The sequence below is a fragment of the Dama dama genome, chromosome 9 (genome assembly GCF_033118175.1).
Source record: "Dama dama isolate Ldn47 chromosome 9, ASM3311817v1, whole genome shotgun sequence".
In the NCBI taxonomy this organism is placed as follows: domain Eukaryota; kingdom Metazoa; phylum Chordata; class Mammalia; order Artiodactyla; family Cervidae; genus Dama; species Dama dama.
Window position 1 is genome coordinate 91,635,152 of NC_083689.1, and position 22,896 is coordinate 91,658,047.

Below are 22,896 nucleotides of genomic sequence, written 5' to 3' on the forward strand. Positions count from 1 at the left end.
TATGTAACTGAACGCTGTTCATTAGAAGAGAATTCATTTCCAGTTTGCCAAGTGGATTTCATAGTAGCTTTTAAACAGAAGTGTGTCCCCTCCACTTTCATTACCATCTCCCACTCTCACACCCCTTCCTTTGATCACTGTTACTCTTGACCCCATGGCTTCCCAGGTGGCGCTCGTGGTAAAGAACCCGCCTACCAATGCAGGAGACACAGATTTGATTCCTGGTCAGGAAGATCCCTTAGAGAAGGAAATGGCAATCCACTCCAGTATTCTTGCCTGGAGAATCCCATGGACAGAGGAACCTGGCGGGCTATGGTCCATGGGATCCCAAAGAATCAGACACATCTAAACGACTAACACAACACACTCCTCTCGACCCCAGAAAGGTGAAAGGTACCTGCTTTAGGTTGACCATAAAGCCGATGAAGCATACATTTTAGGGCCTCTTAACTTGCATGGGCCCCTTCCAAGATCATCTATCTAACTATGCTTTGGAAATTTTTATTTTTTAAAGAAGCTTTTCAAAGTTTTATAAACTTCAGGCCCACCAAATCCAGATTTCCCTCTGGATGTGTTTCTTCCATCTGAAATCAGGTCTGAATCATTGTTGCACGGCCAGAAAAGCAGGCAGGGGTCTTTGGTATGCTGAGTTATTTACGACTGGCTTTCTTTCCGTGCCATTTCTCGTCTGGGGTGCCAAGCTACCACACTTTTCTGCAGAGTTCCAGAAAAACCTGAGCTCTGGGTGTTTCTCGCTAGCCCTGGTATGCTCTTTTGGCTTGCGCACTGAGCTCTGTCAGCACACAGTGCTCATCTGGCTCTCGGCACTCACACGAACATGCAGGCCAGATTTTGAAAATTTGGTTCGTCGCTGTTCATGCAAAATATGCACGTCCTTTTGTACTGTGCACGGAGCCATAAATAGAATCTTGTCCTTGCACAGTGAGAGCGAAGAAGGCAATTGCCAGACTAATACCTAATCTTTGAAAACTTTCATAAGCATAGCTCAGGCAGTTTCCTAAATATTAGGGTATCTTGTCAGAAGTACAAATGAGTCTTCTGGCCTTTATCAAATTGTATGACTTCATTAAGCAAAAATGAATTTTTAAAAAAAAGGCTAAATAAACCTTAATATATTCACTCCTGTCCTATGGTAAGGCATTAATGACAAAAGGACTATTCATCTGTAAATTATGTTGCATTATATTATTCTTATTTGCTCTGCGTAGTGGTAATAACTCAGACAATTGACATTTTTTTTCTGTGAAAAGAATATCTCACAAGATGTCCTCATGGTTTCCTTCTCAAAAAAAAATGCTCATGTTCCTTCTTCCCTGCTTTTTCTTCTCTCTTCCGGAACTATTCTATCCTAATGCCATTAGTCTGTACAGAGCAAGGTATGCATCCACTGGAAGGTGTCCAGGATCCCAGCCCCATCATTGTGAGGGGGCATCCGTGTGAAGGGTGGGGTGAACTGAAAAGGCTCATGAGAACCTGAGCCTTGGGTAGGTTTGGGGGGTCCCATCTGTGCCAGGGACGGACAACAGCAATGGGAAATTGGTTATCATCAAATAGGTAAATATTTTAGGAATAACGAGAAATACATTGCTTACCAACAGAGAATGAAATTAAAATACAGAGAAAGAGAAAATTACAATTAACCTGTGGCATTGTATTGGAATTGGAAGTATTGGTATAAAAGGATGATTTTCATTATACAGAGATAGATATAGAAATAGGGATGTGTGTGTGTGTGTGCATGCACGCGTGCACGTACACGCACAAACATGTATGCTCTAGCCCTTCGAGGACTTAAGAACAGCAGTAATCCAATACCAAAGACTATATGCAGCCCCAGACCTTGGTTTCTAAACACCCTTCTACCCTAAAAGAAATAGGACTATGGCAGGAGAAGTATGAGATGAACTTGAAACGTCTTGTTTGGCCAGAAAGCAAGGAAATGCTCCCAGAACAATGACCTGACAGGAGTCACAGAAATCATCTTGAAGGGGCGCCCATTAATCAGACTTAGGACAATTTGAACATCAGAATAAACAGGTAGTAATAGAAGGGCTAAAGTCCATGGGGTCTCAAAGAGTCAGACACGGCTTAGCAACGGAACAACATAGTATGTAATAACCCATTGCATTGAGAATCTGTGAATCTATATTATAAAAACAAATGAATAAATCAAATATTTGATAAGTGAAAGAATACTTACCTTGTTCCTAAGTCATGCCGTACAAGATATACTAGTTACAAAGGAAAAAAGATTACAGTAGAGAATTCATGCCTTATCAAGTGACCAAAACGAACAGCCCTAAATAATGAGACAAGTTGAATTCTTGTGGAAACCAATAGAATGCTGTAAAAAGAACCCAGCATCACTTCTGTGATTTCTGGCAAAGTTTATCATCTAAATCATGAGAAAATACCAAACTCAAATTTAAGGATACTCTACGAGACAAACTTCCCAGGTAGCTCAGCGGTAAAGAATCTGCCTGCCAAGCAGGAGATGTACTTTGGATCCCTGGGTCAGGAAGATCCCCTGGAGAAGGAAGTGGCAACCCACTCCAGTGTTCTTGCCTGGAAAATCCCATGGACAGAGGAGCCTGGTGGGCTGTGGTCCATAGGGTCGCAGAGCAGTTGGACATGACTTAGCTACTAAACGACAACAACAAGAAGATCTGATTCACTTTCCAAATCTTACATGGCTTTAAATATTATTATCTCCTCTTTTAAGATTATTATTCTAAATCCCAAATATCAGAGATAAAGTAGAAAGGGTAATGAAGTCCTTTGGCCTGGAAGAAATATGTTCTGGGAACTGTCAAAACAAATCTCATGATAAAATAATGGTAGACTAAGCTTACTGTTGACAGTAGTGACTCAGTCACTTCATCTTTGCTCTTAACCGCAGCTATGAAGCTTGGTGTCCACTCAGAAAAAAAGATATGAATACATATGTTTACATACAAACAAGTTCGTTAATGTTTCAAAATGTTAGACAAGGCTGCTGTAATTTTGGAAGCACACTGCTGCCTGCCATTTTCTGATGGAGAGCACTTGTGAGCAGGTTTATATACCGGGTCTTTCCCGGGATCGAAGAGTGACTGCATCTTCGGCGCTTCCTGGACCGGCCAGCAGGTGGTAGTCTAGGAGAGGAACAGGTCTCCTCCTTCTCCAGCCTTGGAGGGCAGAGAGAGAACAGAAGGAATGTAGACTCAGCAATGTTCCCTCCTCTTCTCTGGAATCCCTAAGAATGGGGTTTCCAAGGTTGTTCTTTCAAAATGGGGACTTGGGCACAAAGGGTATCTCCAGGAAGGAGCTAAAAATAATTTTGTGTACGTGTATGATTATGGAGTATTCTCAAGTTCAAAAACTCTTTTTCTTTTATGGTGTCTAGAAATCCCACTGGTTTTGTATCTCTTTGCCCTGATTTCGATGACATGGCTTTGGGGAGGCCTGCACATGGCTTACAGACACTTCTGGATGTTGGTTCTGTTCGTCATTTTCAACAGCCTGCAGGTAAGCCTCACGGTTGGGTTACAGCACACACGTGTCCTAGTGAACACCAAGTGTGGAGTTTCAACATAAAGGAATCAAGCATCCACACAGAGGTGAATTCACATGCACAAAATATCACGCCAAGTGTTAGATCAAAGTGATAAAGATTGTGTTAAACTTTCTTAACACCTTAAATATGGCTGGGCTTCTAACTTGCTAGTTATACAAATAGACATAAAATCTTTACCCTCCTTCATTTTGACAACACCTAAGTAACTACAAAAACATGTTTCTTTTTCAGCGGGATTGATGTTTATAAAGTTTACAGATGGCAGCTATCTAGGGCACATGCATATATTTGGACTGGGTTTGTGTCTAAAAATTAGATCAGCTGAGAGTGAAATAACAATGATGGTCAAGCAGTTCCCTATTAAGTCTGGTACTTGGTGTTTTGGTTCACTGAAAATGATTGACGTCCTCCGAGTCTGGCAATGCCTAGCTTAAGTTAGCTTTGTGAGCATGTTTGGATAGCATAACTAGGAATTATATAACTAACAAAAATTAAAGCTGACTTTTTTGTGCTTTTGTTAAATGGAAAAAAAGTTGCACCCTGAAATTAGCAAATGGAACAAATGAACTCATTCTTTTTTCTTATTTTCCAAAGTGAAAAGATCTGTCTGTAGACTAAAACAGTCTCTTGAATTTATCAAGGATTTCTCTAAACAGATCACCATCTTATAAAAAAAAAAAAACTCTGTAGAAAAAGTATTAGGATTATAGCACACAACTGAAATATGACTCAAACCATGTTTGAGTTTGCTTTTTCTCAGACAGCTTCATTAATGAAATCCTATTTAACAAGGTGGTGCCTAATCAAATCAGAATATCAATTTAGGGAGGGGAAAAATACAAAGTCGCTTAAACATTTGGAATCAGGTTGATACAAGTTGACATATAGACATCTCTCAATAGAGTTATAATTGAGTACCCAGTACCAGCACAGTGAGGCCATTACGAGGACGAGGATGACAGCCCGGTCCTCGAGGACCTGATGATTCGGGGAGTAAGCAAACAATTCGCTGTAAGGATATACTGTGGCAGGTGCCATGTAAACACCGTGCTATGAGAGCAGAGTGGAGGGCTTGTTTACTCCTGCAGGGCTAGTGTTTGAGCTGCGCCCCAGAGGTTAGCCACTCAGGTCAGAGGCCCTGTCTTGGTCACCTTTGAATCCCTGGGCCTAGCAGAACTAATACCAAAGTCTACACTGACAGCCGACAGATGTATTTTGTTTGGTGAACACACAATGGTACACAGAACAGGGTTTAAAAATTTTTTTTTTTTTTTTTTTACTATTTGCTCAATTTAAAAATTTCACATCAAACCCTGAAGGTCTGGCTTTTCTTCAGTGGCAGTATTTGCATGGTAGCAATTTTCAAGTCCTGAGTAGACGTTGCCCTCTTTAGATGAGGCCTGTGACCTAATTATACTCGATATATTTCATTCATTTTACCTGCTCCTACTTTGTGTCACTTCTGTGTGTTAGTCGCTTAGTTGTGTCTGACTCTTTGAGACCCCTTAGACTGTAGCCTGCCAGGCTTCTCTGTCCATGGGATTCTCCAGGCAAGAATACTGGAGGGGGTTGCCATTTCCTTCTCCAGGGGATCTTCCCAACCCAGGGGTCGAACCTGGGTCTCCTGCATTGCAGGCAGATTCTTTACCATCTGAGCTATAGGGAAGTCCAATAAGTGACAAGTAGACAGAGTTCAGTATTTCAGGCAGAGAATACAGTGTTAGACCAGGCTGCAAAATGGAAACGTGGTTAGTCTTGCCTACACTGGGGAAGGTTATACAATTAGAAAAGTTGTGGTGGGAGAGGAAACGGAAGGCTGGGTTGTCTTAATCGCTGTGTTTCCATGCTCAGAAGGGGATGATAAACTTCAGCCTTTAGGTAAAGGGAAACCATCAAAGTTGAGTTTTTTGTTTTTTAAATTTTGGCATTTTAAAAAAATTTGAATAGGAATGAGATGCTCATACCTACTTTTTAGAAGGATAGCTGGAAATGTTTAGGAGGGTGTTGAAAAGAGCCGCTCCAGGCAGGAAGGCTGTTGTCATCTTCCAGCCTATAATGTTTGGAAGGGCACCTGAGAAGAGAGGTAGGTGACAGCTTTGAGAATATTATAGAGATAAATATTGATGAAATTTGGTTTAGCCAATTAAATGTAAGAGTTGGGAGCTTCCCAGGTGGTGCTAGTGATAAAGAACCCACCTGCCATTGCCGGAAACGTAAAAGACCCAAGTTCAACCCTTGGGTTGGGGAGATCCTCTGAGGGCATGGCAACCCACTCCAATATTCATGCCTGGAGAATCCCATGGAGAGGGGAGCCTGTAAGCTACAGTCCATAGAGTCACAAAGAGCCGGACACGACTGAGTGACTTAGCATGCACTGTGTATTAGAGAGTCACCTAAAGATCCTGGCTCAGGTCCATGGCTGGGGACAGACTCCTTTGGTCAACATGGAAATTACATCAGGAGAGAGTCCTAGGGAATATGCAGTGGAGTTGGTAAGATTTGGGAGACTATGGTAAAACTAACCAATGGTTTAATAAGAAGGCTAATGAAAGAGAATCAAGATATGGTAGTTGGGGATTTTTGGAAGAAAAGAAAGCTTCAGAAGAAGACCCCTAACTCTGTCCAGTGTAGCTGAGAAGTTAAATAGGATAAGAAGAGCGCAGTGTGGCCTGCTGCCCTAGTCCCCGAAGTGGAGTGTCCGCAGAGGCACATGAAGGACTTGTTAAAACACAGACGGTAGGACCCACACCCAGCGTTTCTGATTCAGCAGATCAGGGTGGGGTCTGAGAATCTGCATTTCTGACAGTTCTGACTGACACAGCTGACTCAGCTACTCTGGAAATCAGTTTGAGAACCGCTGGATAAAGTAAGTGTGACTGCAGCTCCACCAGCCTGCTATCTGGTTGACTTCAGCTGAGTCACAGGTATTTACTCAGTTCTACTTTCTTCATCTATGAAATGAGAATAAAGACCATTCAAGATTACAGTGTGATTTAATGAAATAGCATACTGTGTGTAAAGCATACAGTACCTCATACATAAAGAACAGGTTTTTTTTGTTTGTCTGTTTTATTCAAGACGTTTAATGGAGAAAGCAATAGCTTAGGAAGGAGGGTTGACTGGTGCCAAGGACACTTGGGGGTTTGGTTTCCTTGTGAAAAGAGCTGACGTAGAAGGCACTGAAAACCAGAGGAAAGACTCATTGCCTTGGCAAGATCACGGACAGGGCAGGGGGAGCAGAAGAGATGCGCGGTCTGTCTGAGGGAGGCGTAGACATGTTTCTTTCTCCGACAGAAGGAAGGACAAGAGTACCCTAGGAGCTGAAATTGTGGAAAGCTGGAGTTTGTATCCACTGCTCTCTCTTATCTCTCTCTGAAAGGCAAAAAGCAAGGAATGGGTTGAGAGGAATGGGTTAAAAGCTTAAGGTAAAAATAGTAAAAGGTAAGGAGCAGGTTCTAGGCAGGATGTAAATAGCAAACTATGGTGAGTTGGAAGACGGTAAAGGCATGACTGTCTAGAAATTAGTGGGATTCAGGTTGCTGGTTGTAATTCAGCAGTTAATTACATAAATTAAGCCCTGAGATGAAAGTGGTAGCCATTGTAACCTCTCCAGCCACTCACACAAGGAAAAGGTTTATTGAGCTGCTATGCAGGTGGGAGGTTTGGTAGTAAAGGAGGATTGTTGAGAGTTGAACCGTATTTCATAAGATATAAAAGGAATTGTTATGATTTCTTTCTTTGAGGAACTGAGAACAAGCTAAGTATAAGCTATAACTAAAAATATTTCAAACGCCTGTTTAATGAGCTTCCTTCCATCTCTGTGGCACCAGTGAGGCCATGAGTGTTTGTATCCCTGGTGCCTGGTATCTGGACTTTGGCACACTCCTAGTACCATTGCTGAGTCAGAGCTAAAATGAGCACCTGTGAAGAAACACTTGGAAAATATGGTTTCTCTAGGGTTTATTAGGGTTCATTTAATGTATTAACTATCTCATGTCTTCACCTTGGGCATTTCCACGGTATATGGCTATATAGTAGTAAATATATTCCATGAAAACTTAACAATTTTTTTTTAACTGAACTTTGTATTTTCTTATTGGCTTTTGTCAACACCTGTGACCGCAGAAGTGTATTATGTATCTTACACTTGGCTTTTATATTTTGCTCAGAGGTTATTACTGCCTCACTTTTTAATCCAGATTATTATGTCGTAGGTGCTCTGAAACTGACAGATGGAGGTATATTTTTATAATATACTTATATTTTGATATATATTATTGGATACAATTTTAAAAAGAAAACCTGATTACTTGAAATATTATCAGAAATTTGTCAATCATTTTCTCAAGATTTGGGGTTGAACTTGCAAACTTCTGTTTGAGCATTTTAAGAAAATATAGGAAATACTTTAAAGAGTGATGGATGCCAATGCAAAAGTGATAATTAAAAAGTTATTCTAAATATGTCTATTCTAAATATTCTAAAAATTTTTATTGTTTTTCCTTGAACTCTAAGACATTTTTTCCCCAAGAGCTTAACTTTAATTCATTTTTAAATTTTATGTGTGTGTGTTATTTACATCTTCATGATAAAAAAAAATTAAACTGTTGAGTATCAAGAGTGAGCAGAACATAGAGAATGAAGGGGGAAATGTCCTCTAAGTTTATTCCCTAGGATTTTTTTTTTTTTTAATTCTAGGAGTTGCTTGCTAACATGTCAGCATGTTTATGGTATCTGTTTTATTTTCCAGTTCCCTATGATGTGTTTGATGTATGAATGTGAGGTGAACACATCCTGATTTTCAGGGAATAAAGCAGGGAATACACTATGAAAGACTTAAATTACACTCACCCCCTAGGTCACTGATTATCCAAAAACCAATCATAGGGTGACAGGTCCTCTGGCCATGCCTGGGTCATGAGCAGATGCTAACGGTGGAAAGATGTGTTGCTCTCACAAAAATCACATGAAATGGAATTCCCACCAAAAGAAGAGTCTCTTGTCAATAGAATGGTAACAGGGCTAGGCAGACCAAAGTAACACATGTCCACTAAGCATATTTCTAAATTTTCTTGTTCACTGATGTAAGTTCAGACAAGGCCAAGTACAGCTGCTGTCAAACTATTAGAAAACTTAATCAGTGTGACACTGGTATATTACAAATATCCTTAGGATCCATTGTAAAGCAAATATGTCTACATTGTCCACAGAAAGTCATACAGGACTGTGTTTAATATTTTTCTTAATCCTCTTATCCGTTAATTTGATAATTTCTATTTTTAAAAGCTAAAAGTTGAGCTTATGATTTCTTTTTATATAATTATATTTATTCTTAGTTGATTGATGATTGCTTTATGATATTGGTATGCTTTCTGTCATATATCAACTTGAATTAGCCATAGGTATACATATGTCCCCACCCTCTTGAACATCCCTCCCACCTCCCACCCTTTCCCACCCCTCTAGGTTGTTACAGAACCCCAGTTGAGTTCCCTAAGTCATACAAAAATTCCCACTGGCTCTTTTACATATGTTAGTGTGTATGCTTCCATGCTGCTCTCTCCATATATCTCAGCCTCTCCTTCCTCTCCCCAGCCCTCGTCCATCAGTCTGTTCTCTACGTCTCCGTCTCCACTGCTGCTGCTGCTGCTAAGTCGCCTCAGTCGTGTCCGACTCTGCGACCCCATAGACGGCAGCCCACCAGGCTCCCCTGTCCCTGGGATTCTCCAGGCAAGAACACTGGAGTGGGTTGCCATTTCCTTCTCCATTGCTGCCTTGCAAATAGGTTCATCAGTACCATCTTTCTAGATCCCATATATATGCATTAATATACGATATTTCTTTTTCTCTTTCTGACTTACTTCACTCTGTATAATATGCTCTAGGTTCATCCACCTCATTAGAACCGACTCAGATGTGTTCCTTTTTATGGATGAGTAGTATTTCATTGTATATATGTACCATAGCTTCTTTATACATCTGTCAGTGGGCATCTAGGTTGCTTCCATGTCCTAGCTATTGTAAATACCGACGCAGTGAACATTGGAGTACATATATCTTTATCCATTTTGGTTTCCTCAGGGTATATGCCTAGAAGTGGTATTCTTGGGTTGTATGGTAGTTTTATTCTTAGTTTTTTAAGGAATCTACATACCGTCTTCCATAGTGGCTGTATCAGTTTATATTCCCACTAGCAGTGCAAGAGGGTGACCTTTGCTCCAAACCCTCTCCAGCACTTGTTGTTTGTGGATTGCTTGATGGTGGCCATTCAAACCAGAGTGAGGTGATACTTCATTGTAGTTTTGATTTGCATTCAGTTGCTCAGTCATGTCCAACTCTTTGCGACCCCCTGGACTATACAGCCCATGGAATTCTCCAGACCAGAATACTGGCGTGGGTAGCCTTTCCCTTCTCCAGGGGATCTTCCCAACCCAGGGATCGAACCCAGGTCTCCCGCTTTGCAGGCAGACTCTTTACCAGCTGAGCCACAAGGGAAGCCCAAGAACACTGGAGTGGGTAGCTTATCCCTTCTCCAGCAGATCTTCCCAACCCAGGAATTGAACCGGGGTCTCCTGCACTGTAGGCAGATTCTTAACCAGCTGAGCTATCAGGGAAGCTTTTCTGGTAGAGCTTATCATTTCAAAGTAGAATTGTGCTAAAAGTTATAGGTGACAACTTTCTTAAAATGTTTAGTCCAAGGTATATCTGCATATGTGTAAACCATTACAGGAAGTAATGACTAAGTTTGATACTCCGCTGTATCACTAGTAGAACCCTATCAATCATTATACTGTTGAAACAGCTACTGTCTGAACCCCCTGCAAGTGTTCCAGAGGGCCTGCCAGCTTTCAGCTAATGCTTGGCTAGACAGAGAGCCTCCAGCAACTGCTCCAGTGCTAGTCCCACAATCTGATGGGTTGGTACCTATGCCACACTCTCAATATTGTGGGCATCACACCTAGACTAACTATGTTCTAAAATACATTTCTATTTTTAACCTGAACCACTCAGCTTCAAACTTAAACACAGCATATATTCCAGGCTTCTCTAGGGCTGTCCCATTTACTCAGTCAAAATTTCACCGACTGATAATCTTCTTATCAGGGAATCCTGTGTAAGATAATGAGGGTAGCCAGCAGTAAAGAGGCATGAGCTTCTTGGAGATGGCGAAAAATAAGTTTTTGGAGCTGATTCATATACGGAGAAGAACCTTTCCAAAAGCTGAAAATGCATTCTTCTTGGAATGCATAAGTTGGCAAAGGAGCAGAACTTTACATAGTATGGGGATATGACACTTCTCAGTATGTGAGTTATGAGATCACATTCTTCAGAGTCTTACTTGACTGTCTCTCTGTAACTGACTTAAACTTGTTCGTTTATGCGAGCATCTGGTCTCGAGATGTTCCCTGGCAGTTTTTGAGTCATTCCCTATTTCAGAGAAGGGAGTTACAACATGGAATTTGTAGCTAAAAATATATAGCCTGTATTCAAATTTAAGGTCAGCTGGTTAAAATCATTTTCATTCCTAGTCCCACATCTTAAACAGCTAAATGGCTAGGGAAATAAGTGCCTAGTTCTCAGAGGTGGGAACCGTTTCTCATACATTTTAGCAAAGATAATTGTTCTTTAGTGGCCACTCGAGTGCCTTGAACACATAACATTTTCCTTCTACTAAAAAATAGTGTTTCTTTTTCTCCCATTTCTTTCCCTCCCTCCTTCATTCCTTCCCTCTCTTTCTGCCTTCTTTCCTCTATTCTTTTCTGGTGTGTCCCTGTGTTAATTGCTCAGTTGTGTCTGACTCTTTGAAACCCCATGGACTGCAGCCTGCCTGGCTCCTCTGTCCATGGGATTCTCTAGGCAAGAATGCTGGAGTGGGTTGCCATTCCCTTCTCCAGGGGATCTTCCCGACCCAGGAATTGAACCCAGGTCTCCTGCATTGCAGGCAGATTCTTTACCATCTGAGCCACCAGGGAAACCCCTTCCTTCCTTGCTTTCTATCTATCGCTTGTTGTTTTATGTTGAATTTCAGCTTTAAAATTAAAGCCATCTTTCACAAGGAGATTTTCCCAATAAAAGTAGTCCTTGAGGTATCACAAGAAATGGAATATGTTTCCTTGCACACGAAAAGGTACAGAGTTCTTTGCAAATGGAATAGAGAAGAACATTAATAATCCTCTGTTAATTTTCTTCTCAGAATTCCTGTTTAGCATCCAGAGAGCTTCAGTGCAGGTGTCTGCTTAGATCCAGTACATATTTAGTCTTGGCTGCTTCCTTTTGAGGATAAACAGCTCTTGGGAAATGCACATTGTTAAATAATCAGTTACAGAGGACTAATTGTTTCAAGGCACTCCCTTTGCTATTGCTTTCCAACAGCCAGCAGTAATAAGAAATGTCACCATGTTTCCATTGGAGACTAGCACATGAACTATTCATGAAGAGTGGAAAAGCAGTCTTCCCAGAAAACCCTGGAATAAACATGTAGAAGCCAGGGGAGGTTGGGACTGTATCACTGATTTGTCCCAGAACCATGTCAAGTTCAGTGGAAAAAAATTAACTACACTTGTTTTGGAGAGTGAAATTCAGAAACTAATGAATGCCTCGTGTGCTCTTCAGAACATCCCAGAACATTTCTATAACTTTACAAATAAATATACAGAAGCTAAGACAAGGAGATACATTTAAATTGTCCCGATTAGGTCGTGCCACTCTGTTCAATGCTCAGTAGCATCTGGGCTGGCGAAATATTAATATCCTTGGGCTTTCATGCAATAAACTTCTTACTCCATTTGACAGTGAATGACAACATTACCTTTTCATTAACTTGTTGATTGGCCAAACAGGGCTCTTATGACAGACTGCAGGATTTTTACTTTTGTTTGTGCTAGGTTCTCTAAATAAAAAGTGTCAGGATCTGATCTGCTGGTGAATGTCTTCTACAAATACACGTTTAGACATGATGGGATTGAATAGACTACCTTTTGATACCTGGTTCCATCCTTGCAAAGCAGGTACCCCCATTTCTCCTGCCCCAGTCCTATCTGAGTTTTTAACTTGGTGGTTTTTTCATTTCAAAGTTTTTCCTGTGCCCTCTATGACCACATTTTTTGCATTTTTAACCATGGTTTCTTGAGCTTTGTGGGCCTTTACTTTCCCTGCAAGAAGACCTAGCATGCTCTGATTCCAAAATATCAAACCTATAAGAATTAAGGTAAGCAAGACACATACCACCCCATGTTAAAAGAGTTTGGGGAGAGCGGAGCAAGCAATGAACATTTGAGCCAGTTTTTCCCCAATCATTTAGACTCTTTGCCTTGGTGTTAATTTATCATTTTTCCAGGGTCTAAAATTTTGTTTTTATCTCATGTGTTACTCAGATATTGGGGTGGGGAGAATGCATTTTATATATATATATATATGCATATTTTATGATAACATTCTTTCATATTAAGCTGTTAGGTGTAGTAGAAGGAGAATACGATTAAGTGTCTGCCAAACGACTTGGTGTCTCTGAGCTTTAGTTAGCTAATACTTTCCAAAGGGAGATGCTAATTTTCACTCTCAGTTTCGTCCTACGTATTATATAAATATATATGTATGTAAAATTTGTAAACGACATGATGTTTTACAAAGTCCTGTAAGTGAATAAATGGACAAAAAGAAATGTTTGTCTCAGAAGCTGTATGAAATCAATGAGAGGCCAAAGAGAGGAAGTTTTGTAAACGCAGTCGTTTTTGTTCATTGAGGCTTAGTTGATTTACAGTGTTGTGTTAATTTCTGCTGAACCACAGCAAAGTGGTTCAGTTGTATTCTTTTTACATCTTCTGTTCCATCGTGGTTTATCATAGAAAATTGATGTAGCTGTCTGTGCTAGACTGTTGTTGTTTATCCTTTGTATTTACGCTAGTTTGTGTCTGCTAATCCCCAACTCCTTCTCAATTCCTCCCTCACCTCCCACTCCCCCAAGCCTGTTCTCTATGTCTATCACAGCTCAGTCTTTCAATCCCCTCTTCAGCCAGCGGTTCACCCCACGAAAGGGCTCATCCCCTCATAGGTATTCCCGTCCTGCAGTCCTTTGTGATTACACTCAGTGCTTGGCTTACAACATAGATCTGTTGTCATCACTCGTCTGTTTTTAAATGTGTAGGACATGCCTCAGGTTTCAAGTAAGTAACTTATGTGGGCAGACAGGTTTATTGTGAGACTCCAAGGATTGGTGGGGATTGTAGAAGAATCAAACAGTACAGCCTCTTCCCCAAAGCATGCAGATGAGAAAAGCAAATATTGTGTGGGCCAAACAAAAGTTTTGGCAGCTAAACTCTCATCGGTGGCAGTCATGTGCGACTCCTGTATACAAAATTCAATTTCCTTCTCTAAAGAGGGTTTAGTTTTTCTTTTGGAAGCCAAGTGGAATATAGGCCAATCACCTCTTTGGTCTAGGCATTGTGGGTTTCAGGCATTGCGATGGTTAATCCACTTATGGTCTTCACCCTCTCTTGAGGCAAGCTAAAAGTTTGTTCAGGGTACCAAAGTGACTCAGCTGAAAGCCGATCATATTTCCTGGAACTCCTCGGCAGTCTCGGGACACCATTTTTTCATTCCCTGGTCCTATGAAACTGCTGGATTCTCTGCTTGGTTTTTGAGCATCTGAGCAGCTGCTTTCTGCTTAGTTTCTTAGCCTTTCAGCCAACATGCAGGCAGCTTCGGCCTTTATTATTCCATTTTTCTCTGGAGTCTTGGCCCCTCAAGTCCTGGGTGCTTTAGTAGATTTGATAGATCAGCTGTTATCCTTATGGGAATCCCTTTGTGTGTTATTTGTTGTTTCTCCCTTGCTGCTTTTAAGATTTGTTCTTTGTGTTTGATCTTTGTTAATTTGATTAATATGTGTCTTGGGGTGTTTCGCCTTGGGTTTATCCTGTTTGGGACTCTCTGGGTTTCTTGGACTTGGGTGGCTATTTCCTTCCCCATTTTAGGGAAGTTTTCAGCTATTATCTCCTCGAGTATTTTCTCATGGCCTTTCTTTTGGTCTTCTTCTTCTGGGACTCCTATGATTCGAATGTTGGGGCGTTTCACATTGTCCCAGAGGTCCCTGAGGTTGTCCTCATTTCTTTTGATCCTTTTTTCTTTTTTCCTCTCTGCTTCATTTATTTCCACCATTTTATCTTCTACCTCACTTATCCTATCTTCTGCCTCCGTTATTCTACTCTTGGTTCCCTCCAAAGTGTTTTTGATCTCATTCATTGCATTGTTCATTTTTAATTGACTCTTTTTTATTTCTTCTAGGTCTTTATTAAACATTTCTTGTATCTTTTCAATCTTTGTCTCCAGGCTATTTATCTGTAACTCCATTTTGTTTTCAAGATTTTGGATCATTTTTATTATCATTATTCTAAATTCTTTTTCAGGTAGATTCCCTATCTCCTCCTCTTTTGTTTGACTTGGTGGGCATTTTTCATGTTCCTTTACCTGTTGGGTATTTCTTTGCCTTTTCATCTTGTTTAGATTGCTGTGTCTGGAGTGGGCTTTCTGTATTCTGGAGATATGTGGTTCCTTTTTATTGTGGAGGATTTATCCAGTGGGTGGGGTTAGACGATTGGCTTGTCAAGGTTTCCTGGTTAGGGAAGCTTGCGTCAGTGTTCTGGTGCGTGGAACTTGATTTCTTCTCTTTGGAGAGCAATGGAGTCCCCAGTAATGAGTTTTGAGATGGGTCTATGTGTTAGGTGTGACCGTGGGCAGCCTGTATGTTGACGTTCAGGGCTATGTTCCTGCGTTGCTGGAGAATTTGCGTGGTATGTCTTGCTCTAAAACTTATTGGCTCTTGGGTGGTGGTTGGTTTCAGTGTAGGTATGGAGGCTTTTGGACAGTCACTTATTACTTAAAGTTCCATGTAGTCAGGAGTTTTCTGGTGTTCTTAGGTTTTGGGCTTAAGTTTCCTGCCTCTGGATTTCAGTTTTATTCTTCCTGTAGTCTCAGGACTTCTCCAACTATACAGCCCTGATAATAAAACTTCTAGGTTAATGGCGAAAAGATTCTCCCCCGTTAGGGACACCCAGAGAGGTTCACAGAGTTACATGAAGAGGAGAAAAGGGAGGAGGGAGATAGAGATGAGCAGGAGGTGAAAAAGGGGGACTCAAGAGGAGAGAGACAGATCTACACAGGTGTCTGTTCCCAGAGTGTTCTCCGTAGCCCAGTCACCTACAAAGATTCACAGAATTGGATTGGGAAGAGAAGGGGAAAGGAGGAAATAGAGGTGTCCTGAGGTAGAAAACAGAGAGTCAAGATTGGGAGAGAATAATCTTCGGTTTAAAGATAGGGCTTCTCTTCCTTTTTTTTTTTTTGTAAGGTTATAGTGTATTGAAAATGAAAATTAAGGAGTAGTAGAGGAGTACTAGAGGACTTTAAAAGAAATAAGAGAAAAAGAAAAATAGAAAATAGAAGAGAAAAAGGAAAGAAAAAAAAAGAAAATCATATGAGAAATCATATGAAAATCATAACAATATAACTAATATTAAGTGCTTATTATATGGAATTGTATTTATTTCAGTTCATTCTTACAACAGCCCTACAAGGTAGGCTATTATATTTGTCATTCTAAATACAGAGAAACAGAGGCTTAGAGAAGTTAAGTAACTTAGGAAAGGTCACACACCTAGTAGCTTATCAGTTCCCCCACTAGTCCATGTGATGCTGGATGACTGTGGAACCTCTTATTATTTACTTATTCCACAGCGCCTTAGCAGAAGACTGTGGTTATAGCAGCTATTCAACAAATGCTTGTTGAATTAAAAATGTTGCTAAATTAAAATGCAGAAAGCAGCATGAATTAAAATGAATCGGTAAGCATAATTAACACATGAATTATTGTTTTGTTATCCTTCACTTATAAAACTTAATGCATTTCCACAAACGTTCATCTATTGTAATGTTGGCATTCACTATAAAGTCACCATCTCCCAAAGAACAGTCTCTTTCTGGCTTAATTGAAGATCTTCACTGGGGTCAGTAGGGCTGCAGTAACATACAGTAGACTCCAGATCAGACGGAAGGTTCCACAGTGAATATGCTGCCCACAAGTTATCTGCCATCCTTCATTCCCCTAGTTGTGTAATTTAGCCAGTCTAAATAAAAGTGACCTTGAGTATCAAGTCAAGTTAGCAAGTCAAGTTTCTCTGGCTTGCTTAAGACATTTGTAAGCACTGAGAAAATTGAAACAGAAATAAAACACATGATTCCAGCCCTCAAAGGCAGAAAAAGCTCTAAAATAACATGTGAAGTTGGTGGCATGTCTGTGGCTCCCTTACAGATCCCCAGCTTTCTTTTCCTATCTCATTGTCCCCCCCCACTCTCTAAAGCCCCTGCTCTTAACTACTGCTGCAGTTTAACTGCCTTCCACCTGGACCAGTCGCCTGGTATGTATTTTAAATGTCATATAGACCTTGGGAGCAGTGTGCTGTGCTCCGTCACTCAGCCGTGTCTGACTCTCTGAGACCCATGAACTGTAGTCCACCAGGCTCCTCCGTCCACCGGATTTTCCAGGCAAGAATACTGGAGTGGGTTGCCACTTCCTCCTCTAGGGGATCTTCCCAACCCAGGGGTCAAAGCTGCATCTTCTGCATTGCAAAGCAGATTCTTTACCACTTGAGCCATCGGGAAAGCCCATATAGACCTCACTGGGTAGGAAAAACTTACACATGAGACACAGTTAGAGACGAAGACAGGGCTAGAAGAAATCAAGTATTGGATTGCGTTGCCCAGGGTCCAACCATCTAGGAGGGTGCCTATTAAAGGAGACCCAAGAACTAAACAGGACAGATGAAGTGGGCGTTCCAAACCTCTGGTAACATTCTCATCCATGAACTCCACCATTTTCTGAAATCCCTAATGCAATTACTTTTCAGTGAATATCAATGAAGTTTAAACATGGCAGCAAAAGCACAATACAGTTACCATTTTTCTAGGAAAACGTGGGAAGTCTCTGGCTTTGTTTTTCTCCCCTTACATGATATTTGCTGTGAAGACAGACATAGAAAATTTAGCACTAGCTAGGGATAGACAGCTCATATGAAGTGATGGAAAGGAGTGGACACTTTGGATTCACTGGCTGTATCAGTCCGAGGAGCAGTTGTCACAGATGTGCTTTTGGGCCTTTTAAAACGAAGTCAGGGATTCGGTGCTTGAGAAATCATTGTCTCTCTTTTGCTTCTTTGCTTTCTCTCCTCTTTGAGGGTAAGGGCAGCCTCTGGTCTGCTGATGTGGTCACAGCACTTTGTACTGCAGATTTCTTGTTTCATCACTGAATGCCCACCTTCGTCCCCAGCACTAGCAAGAGTTGGAGAATCTTAAATAGAAGAATGCAGGAAAAAAGATTACTGAATCTGTATAACCTAATTACTAGAGCTGTATTAGTGACCTGATCATTTACTAAAAGGGAGTTTCAAAGGAATTTTTTTTTCTTTTCTAATGAGTGATAGGCAAAATAAAATTGAATAAATTTACCCATTTTTTAAATTAGAAAACCCTCAGATATTTTCCCTTTTAAAATCTAGCAGAATTAACAGTTCACAGGGTAATCAGAGTTATTACAATGAGTTGGAGGGGGTATAGTCTTATTAAATGAATTTTATCACAGTTGTAAATATTACTGAAGTATAGGTGATATGCCTTTAAGGTATCCACTTATCCTGAAGAATCACTATAAAAATAAAAAGGTTTACTGAGATGCCTCCCTTTACACTGCTCATCCCAAGTGTGAAAGTTAAGTGTCTCTGAGTCTGTCAGGAATCTGCTTCTTTTTAATTTTCTTATAATAATATGTATTAGTAAAAAGTTTGTTCATAATAATTTTCCTATTAATAATCATTTTAGAAATATTCATGCTTGAAACAAATTTAAGAAAAGAAGTCGTCCCTGTAGATGCTTTTCAATATCACATTCCTATGAGATACTTTTGAGAAGCTTAACTTTGTCTTAGCCTTTTGCTTTACTGTTATTTAGACAACCTCATTCATTGTATTTTAAGGTTTCTTTCTTCCAAAGAAGACAACTAAGTAGGCATTGTAGGGAAAAACTCTGCAAAATTTTTTCACATCTACTTGAATTTTGTCCATTTGCAAATTTGGTTGCTTCCAAACTGAGAGTCCCTTGGACTCCAAGGAGATCAAACCAGTCAATCCTGAAGGAAATCAACCCTGAATATTCATTGGAAGGACTGATGCTGAAGCTGAAGCTCCAGTACTTTGGCCACCTGATGCAAAGAGCTGACTCATTGGAAAAGACCCTGATTCTGGGAAAGATTGAAGGCAAAAGGAGAAGAGGGCATCAGAGGATGAGATGGTTAGCTAGCATCACCAACTCAATGGACGTGAGTTTGAGCAAACTCCGGGAGATAGTGAAGGACAGGGAAGCCTGGCATGTTGCAGTCCATGGGGTCACAAAGAGTCAGACATGACTTAGCGACTGAACAACAACAAAACTAGTCTCAGCATTTTAAGGAAATGTCCAAGTATATATTTTTTGTTTCTAAATACATACTGGTTTCAATAAAGTGTTTGACATCTCTCAGCAGTGCCAATGTGACCTTATATGTGTACGTTCTTCAGTATGGAATAATACTCTACAAGCAAACAAAGACTGCAAGTCCCTATTGACTGCAGTAGCTGACTGCAGAGTCTATGCTAGAACCCCTTCTCCATTCTGTTGTATACCCATGAACTCCACTTCAAAATTAAATTATCAGAAAAATGCTAGACCAGAATAACATAGATGTGAACTCCCGGTGCGAGAGTTGTCTTAAAGAATGAGTGCCTTTGAGTCATTGCTGCATTTTCTGTACTTGCTGTGTTTACCACCCCGATTCTTGTAGCTTTAATAAGATGAAAGATTCTTATTTCATCTTCTTCTTCTATGCTTCAGTATGTTATTTATGTATAAATGATAAAAGCCACAGTGTTTTGCAACTGGTAGGTTTCTCTTAGTACACTATAATTTAGTACTTTTCGTCTTTGGACGGAGTCCACCGTGTTTTTTTAATGCCTCTAAACCATATAAATCAAACATTTTATTAGGAAAAGTAGAGTCAGAGAAACAAAAAGGTCATCTCTACCAAAACAAAACCACATTTTGCTAGTCCTTGATACGTAATTTCATCATGTGCTCTTCTCTGTCAAGCCTGAAACACACATTTTTAACTCAAAAGTGAATAGAAACCAAATATAAAATCTGTTTGAAATCTGGCTTTGTTTGAATCACCAAACGATGAGAGATGTCAAACACTTTATCTGACTTTGAATCACCAAACAGATTAAAATCGGTGTGAACTAACAAAGTCCTGTGCAAGCCCGGCCTGGATGCTCAGTGTCCCTGCTGTTTTCTCCTGCCTCGGTTTGCTGACCTGAGGGAGAAAGGCTAGTTCTGCCCTGATGGAGGTGTAGCTGTGTCCCCCTGCTGCCTGCCCCTGTGGACGTTCCAAGTATTCTCCATGGCTGCCCATCACATCTCTAGGATTCATTCTAGCTTGTTCTTCCTTTTACTCATTGCTCTTCTTCTGCAGACCTCGCCCTCTCATTCTGTACAACCAGAATTTTGACAGATTCTGCACTTCTCTCTACTGTATCCACACTATTTATAATTCCCTTCTATTTATGGCGGTCACTTGCCCTTTTGTTTTCTGCTTCTCTGCATTATTATCTCCCATCATTTATGTTGCCTTTTGTTTGCTCCTTGTGACAGCTTGGGCGCCAAAAGTAGACTTCTCATTCTACCAGGATCTCATTGACTTTAGTAAATCTTGAGCCAACTACTTCACCTCATGGATGAAGAAGCCAGGGCTGGAGAGGTTGACTTGCTAAGTTGCTAAACTTTCTTTCTAAAATTTCTCCTTTTCCTCTGTATTTTCACGTGGGGCCAAAATAGTCTTTAAAGAACACCATAGAAAGAAATCATAGAAAGAAAGAAATCATTTCTTTCTTAGAAATGATTTCTATGATTTGCATCACAGAAAGAAATCAATTGCAAATATGTGACTATATAGCCCAAATACAAATAGATATGTATGGAATTGCGAATCAAATAGGTTGTACTTGCGGGTCATGATGACCCACAAGAAGAGCTTTGAACTAAGAACGAGGAAGCACAGATATGTGACTAATTGTAAGACTTTGACCAAGTCATGAGGCTGGAATTTCTTCATCTAGAAAACAAAATCAGACAAAATCTTGCCTAGCTCTAAAACTTTATGATTCTTTTCCAAAACTTTATAAACACGAACACTGCTCTGTGTGAGGAACCAGAAAAGTTGGAGACAATTGCTTTTGCCGTTTATCCTTTCTATGACTTGTGCGAGTACAAGTGTTTTCTGCTATTTTTTTGTTTCAAGTTGGAAAATGGGGACCTCAGAGAGTAAGATGAGCTCTAGAGTAATAGACTAATGAGGGCGTGGTCTGGGATGTGAACCTGGATTTCCAGCAAACGACCACTGGTCCCAGATGGCATCCCAGTGCTCTTGTGGGCTGTCACTGTTCTTTCTTCACTCACGGGTGCCCTCCACACTCCTCCTCACTGAATCTCAGATACCTGAGATTCATATATCTCCCAGGACCCTGAGGAGCAGCCACAGAACTAACAAGAGTATCTTTTGTATTTGAAACCTCACTTTGGCTTCTCACTAAAGCCCCTTCCCCAAACAGTACATTTGAAATAGCTTGATGACTGTGTAGTTAAAAGCAACTCAAGAGACAAAGATGTTCATAGTTAAATGCTAAATTGATGATACTGACCAGAATACTCTTATCACTTACTATGTATCATTGGGAAATGTACTTCACTTCTCTAAGTCCCAATTTCTCCCCCTCTCTCTGAAAAATGGGGATAATAATATACCCACCTTGGGATTGAGTAATATGAATAATAAATATGAAGCATGACCAAGTTTGAAATATTAGTTACTGTGATGGTGATGGTTGTGATCTAACCCTATTTGTAGATACTCTTAGCCACAATAGTAATAATTAGAGAAATTCATTGAAAGGCTTAGAGAAGGCATAGATGGCTTCATGACAGATGTCACCTACAGCTGGGCTGCAAAAGAGTCCAGATTCGAATGAGTTTGGAAGAGGAGAAAGTCTCTTCTAGTTCTTCGGAAGGAAGAAAGGGAGGGATGAAGGCACAAGTCGGGGAAAGAGCATGGTCATCTTCATCTGGCTGGCACTTATATAGGAGGGGGAAAAAGGAATAGCGTGGAAAAGGCCCTGAGGTGGGGATGGGGAGGTGACATGAGCCAAGTCTTTTCACCACATTGTTATGAGATCCTAGAACAGTTTCAAGAACTTAAAAAAAAAAAAACTTCTAAAAAAGTCCAATATTTAAGGTATTGTTAAATACCTTAACCACTGTAAATATTTAATTCGGTTCTTTTGCATTCCATCTGTAAAGACAAATTCAGGGACCGTCACCGGGGTGTTTATTTTGCCGGAATGTAGAACCGTCATCACGCGTGTTCTTGTTCTTCCCACTGTCACTGACTCGGAGTGGGCTCTGAGCAGCATGAAAGGAATTTACTATAAATAAAGAATGCATCGTAAATGCAGCAAATAAAATTGTGACCCAGAGTGTAAGTTTGAGAGCAGGGGCCGTGATTTATGAATCCTTCGTGCATCTGATGATCACAGCCCCTGCTACAGTGCTGAGAACCTGCTGAATGGACTCCAGAAAGCACCTGCGGTGTTGGACACTGCACGAAGGGGCCCTGCGGTGAAAGAACTTTGTCCCATCCTTAAGGCAGAGAATGGTCACCTGGAACCTGATGGAGGGGTTCCCTGGAACCTGACACTGTTTGTATCCATCTGAGACCCCTGGCCATTCTTTTTTTCCTCTTCCTAGCTCTGTCTCTGTTCCATCAGCTGGAATCTGTTATCGTTTTTCTTTCCCTCTCAACATCTGTTGTCAATTGCACCCCGTTGTTTTTTTGCCTGTCTTGATAATTCTCACACCTTCAGGGTTCCATCAGTAGTCCTCAAGATAACTATGTGTACTATGGTCTGAGACAGCAAGACTGCTGCTCGCAAGGACCCCCCTCTGCCTGGAGAAACCCACCCGGCCGTGGCCTGCGGGGTGTTTTTTTGGTTTGTTTTAGGAGACACAGTGAATTTCCCAGTTCAGAAAGGGTAAAATGAAAGATGAAAACCTCCAGATCGGTGCGATTTTCAGGGAGCCAGGGCACATTCCTAGGAGCAGTTCATAAAGGCAGGTGCTGTGAGGAATCCGAGGCAGGAACTGGATTCCTGAAGCCAGCCAAGAGCTGATTGCTTATGTTTTTAGAGCCGCGT

The 22,896-nt window shown here is 40.7% G+C and overlaps 1 protein-coding gene across 1 annotated transcript in view; it reads left to right on the plus strand.

The window, feature by feature from the left end:
• The window catches only part of ADGRV1 (adhesion G protein-coupled receptor V1), a 549,629-nt gene that overhangs the window by 479,786 nt on the left and 46,947 nt on the right, over positions 1-22,896 (plus strand). Inside the window, exon 87 of the mRNA XM_061151999.1 lies at positions 3,407-3,528. Coding sequence (XP_061007982.1) covers positions 3,407-3,528 — 122 coding nt within the window. The remainder of the gene's footprint in view (positions 1-3,406; positions 3,529-22,896) is intronic.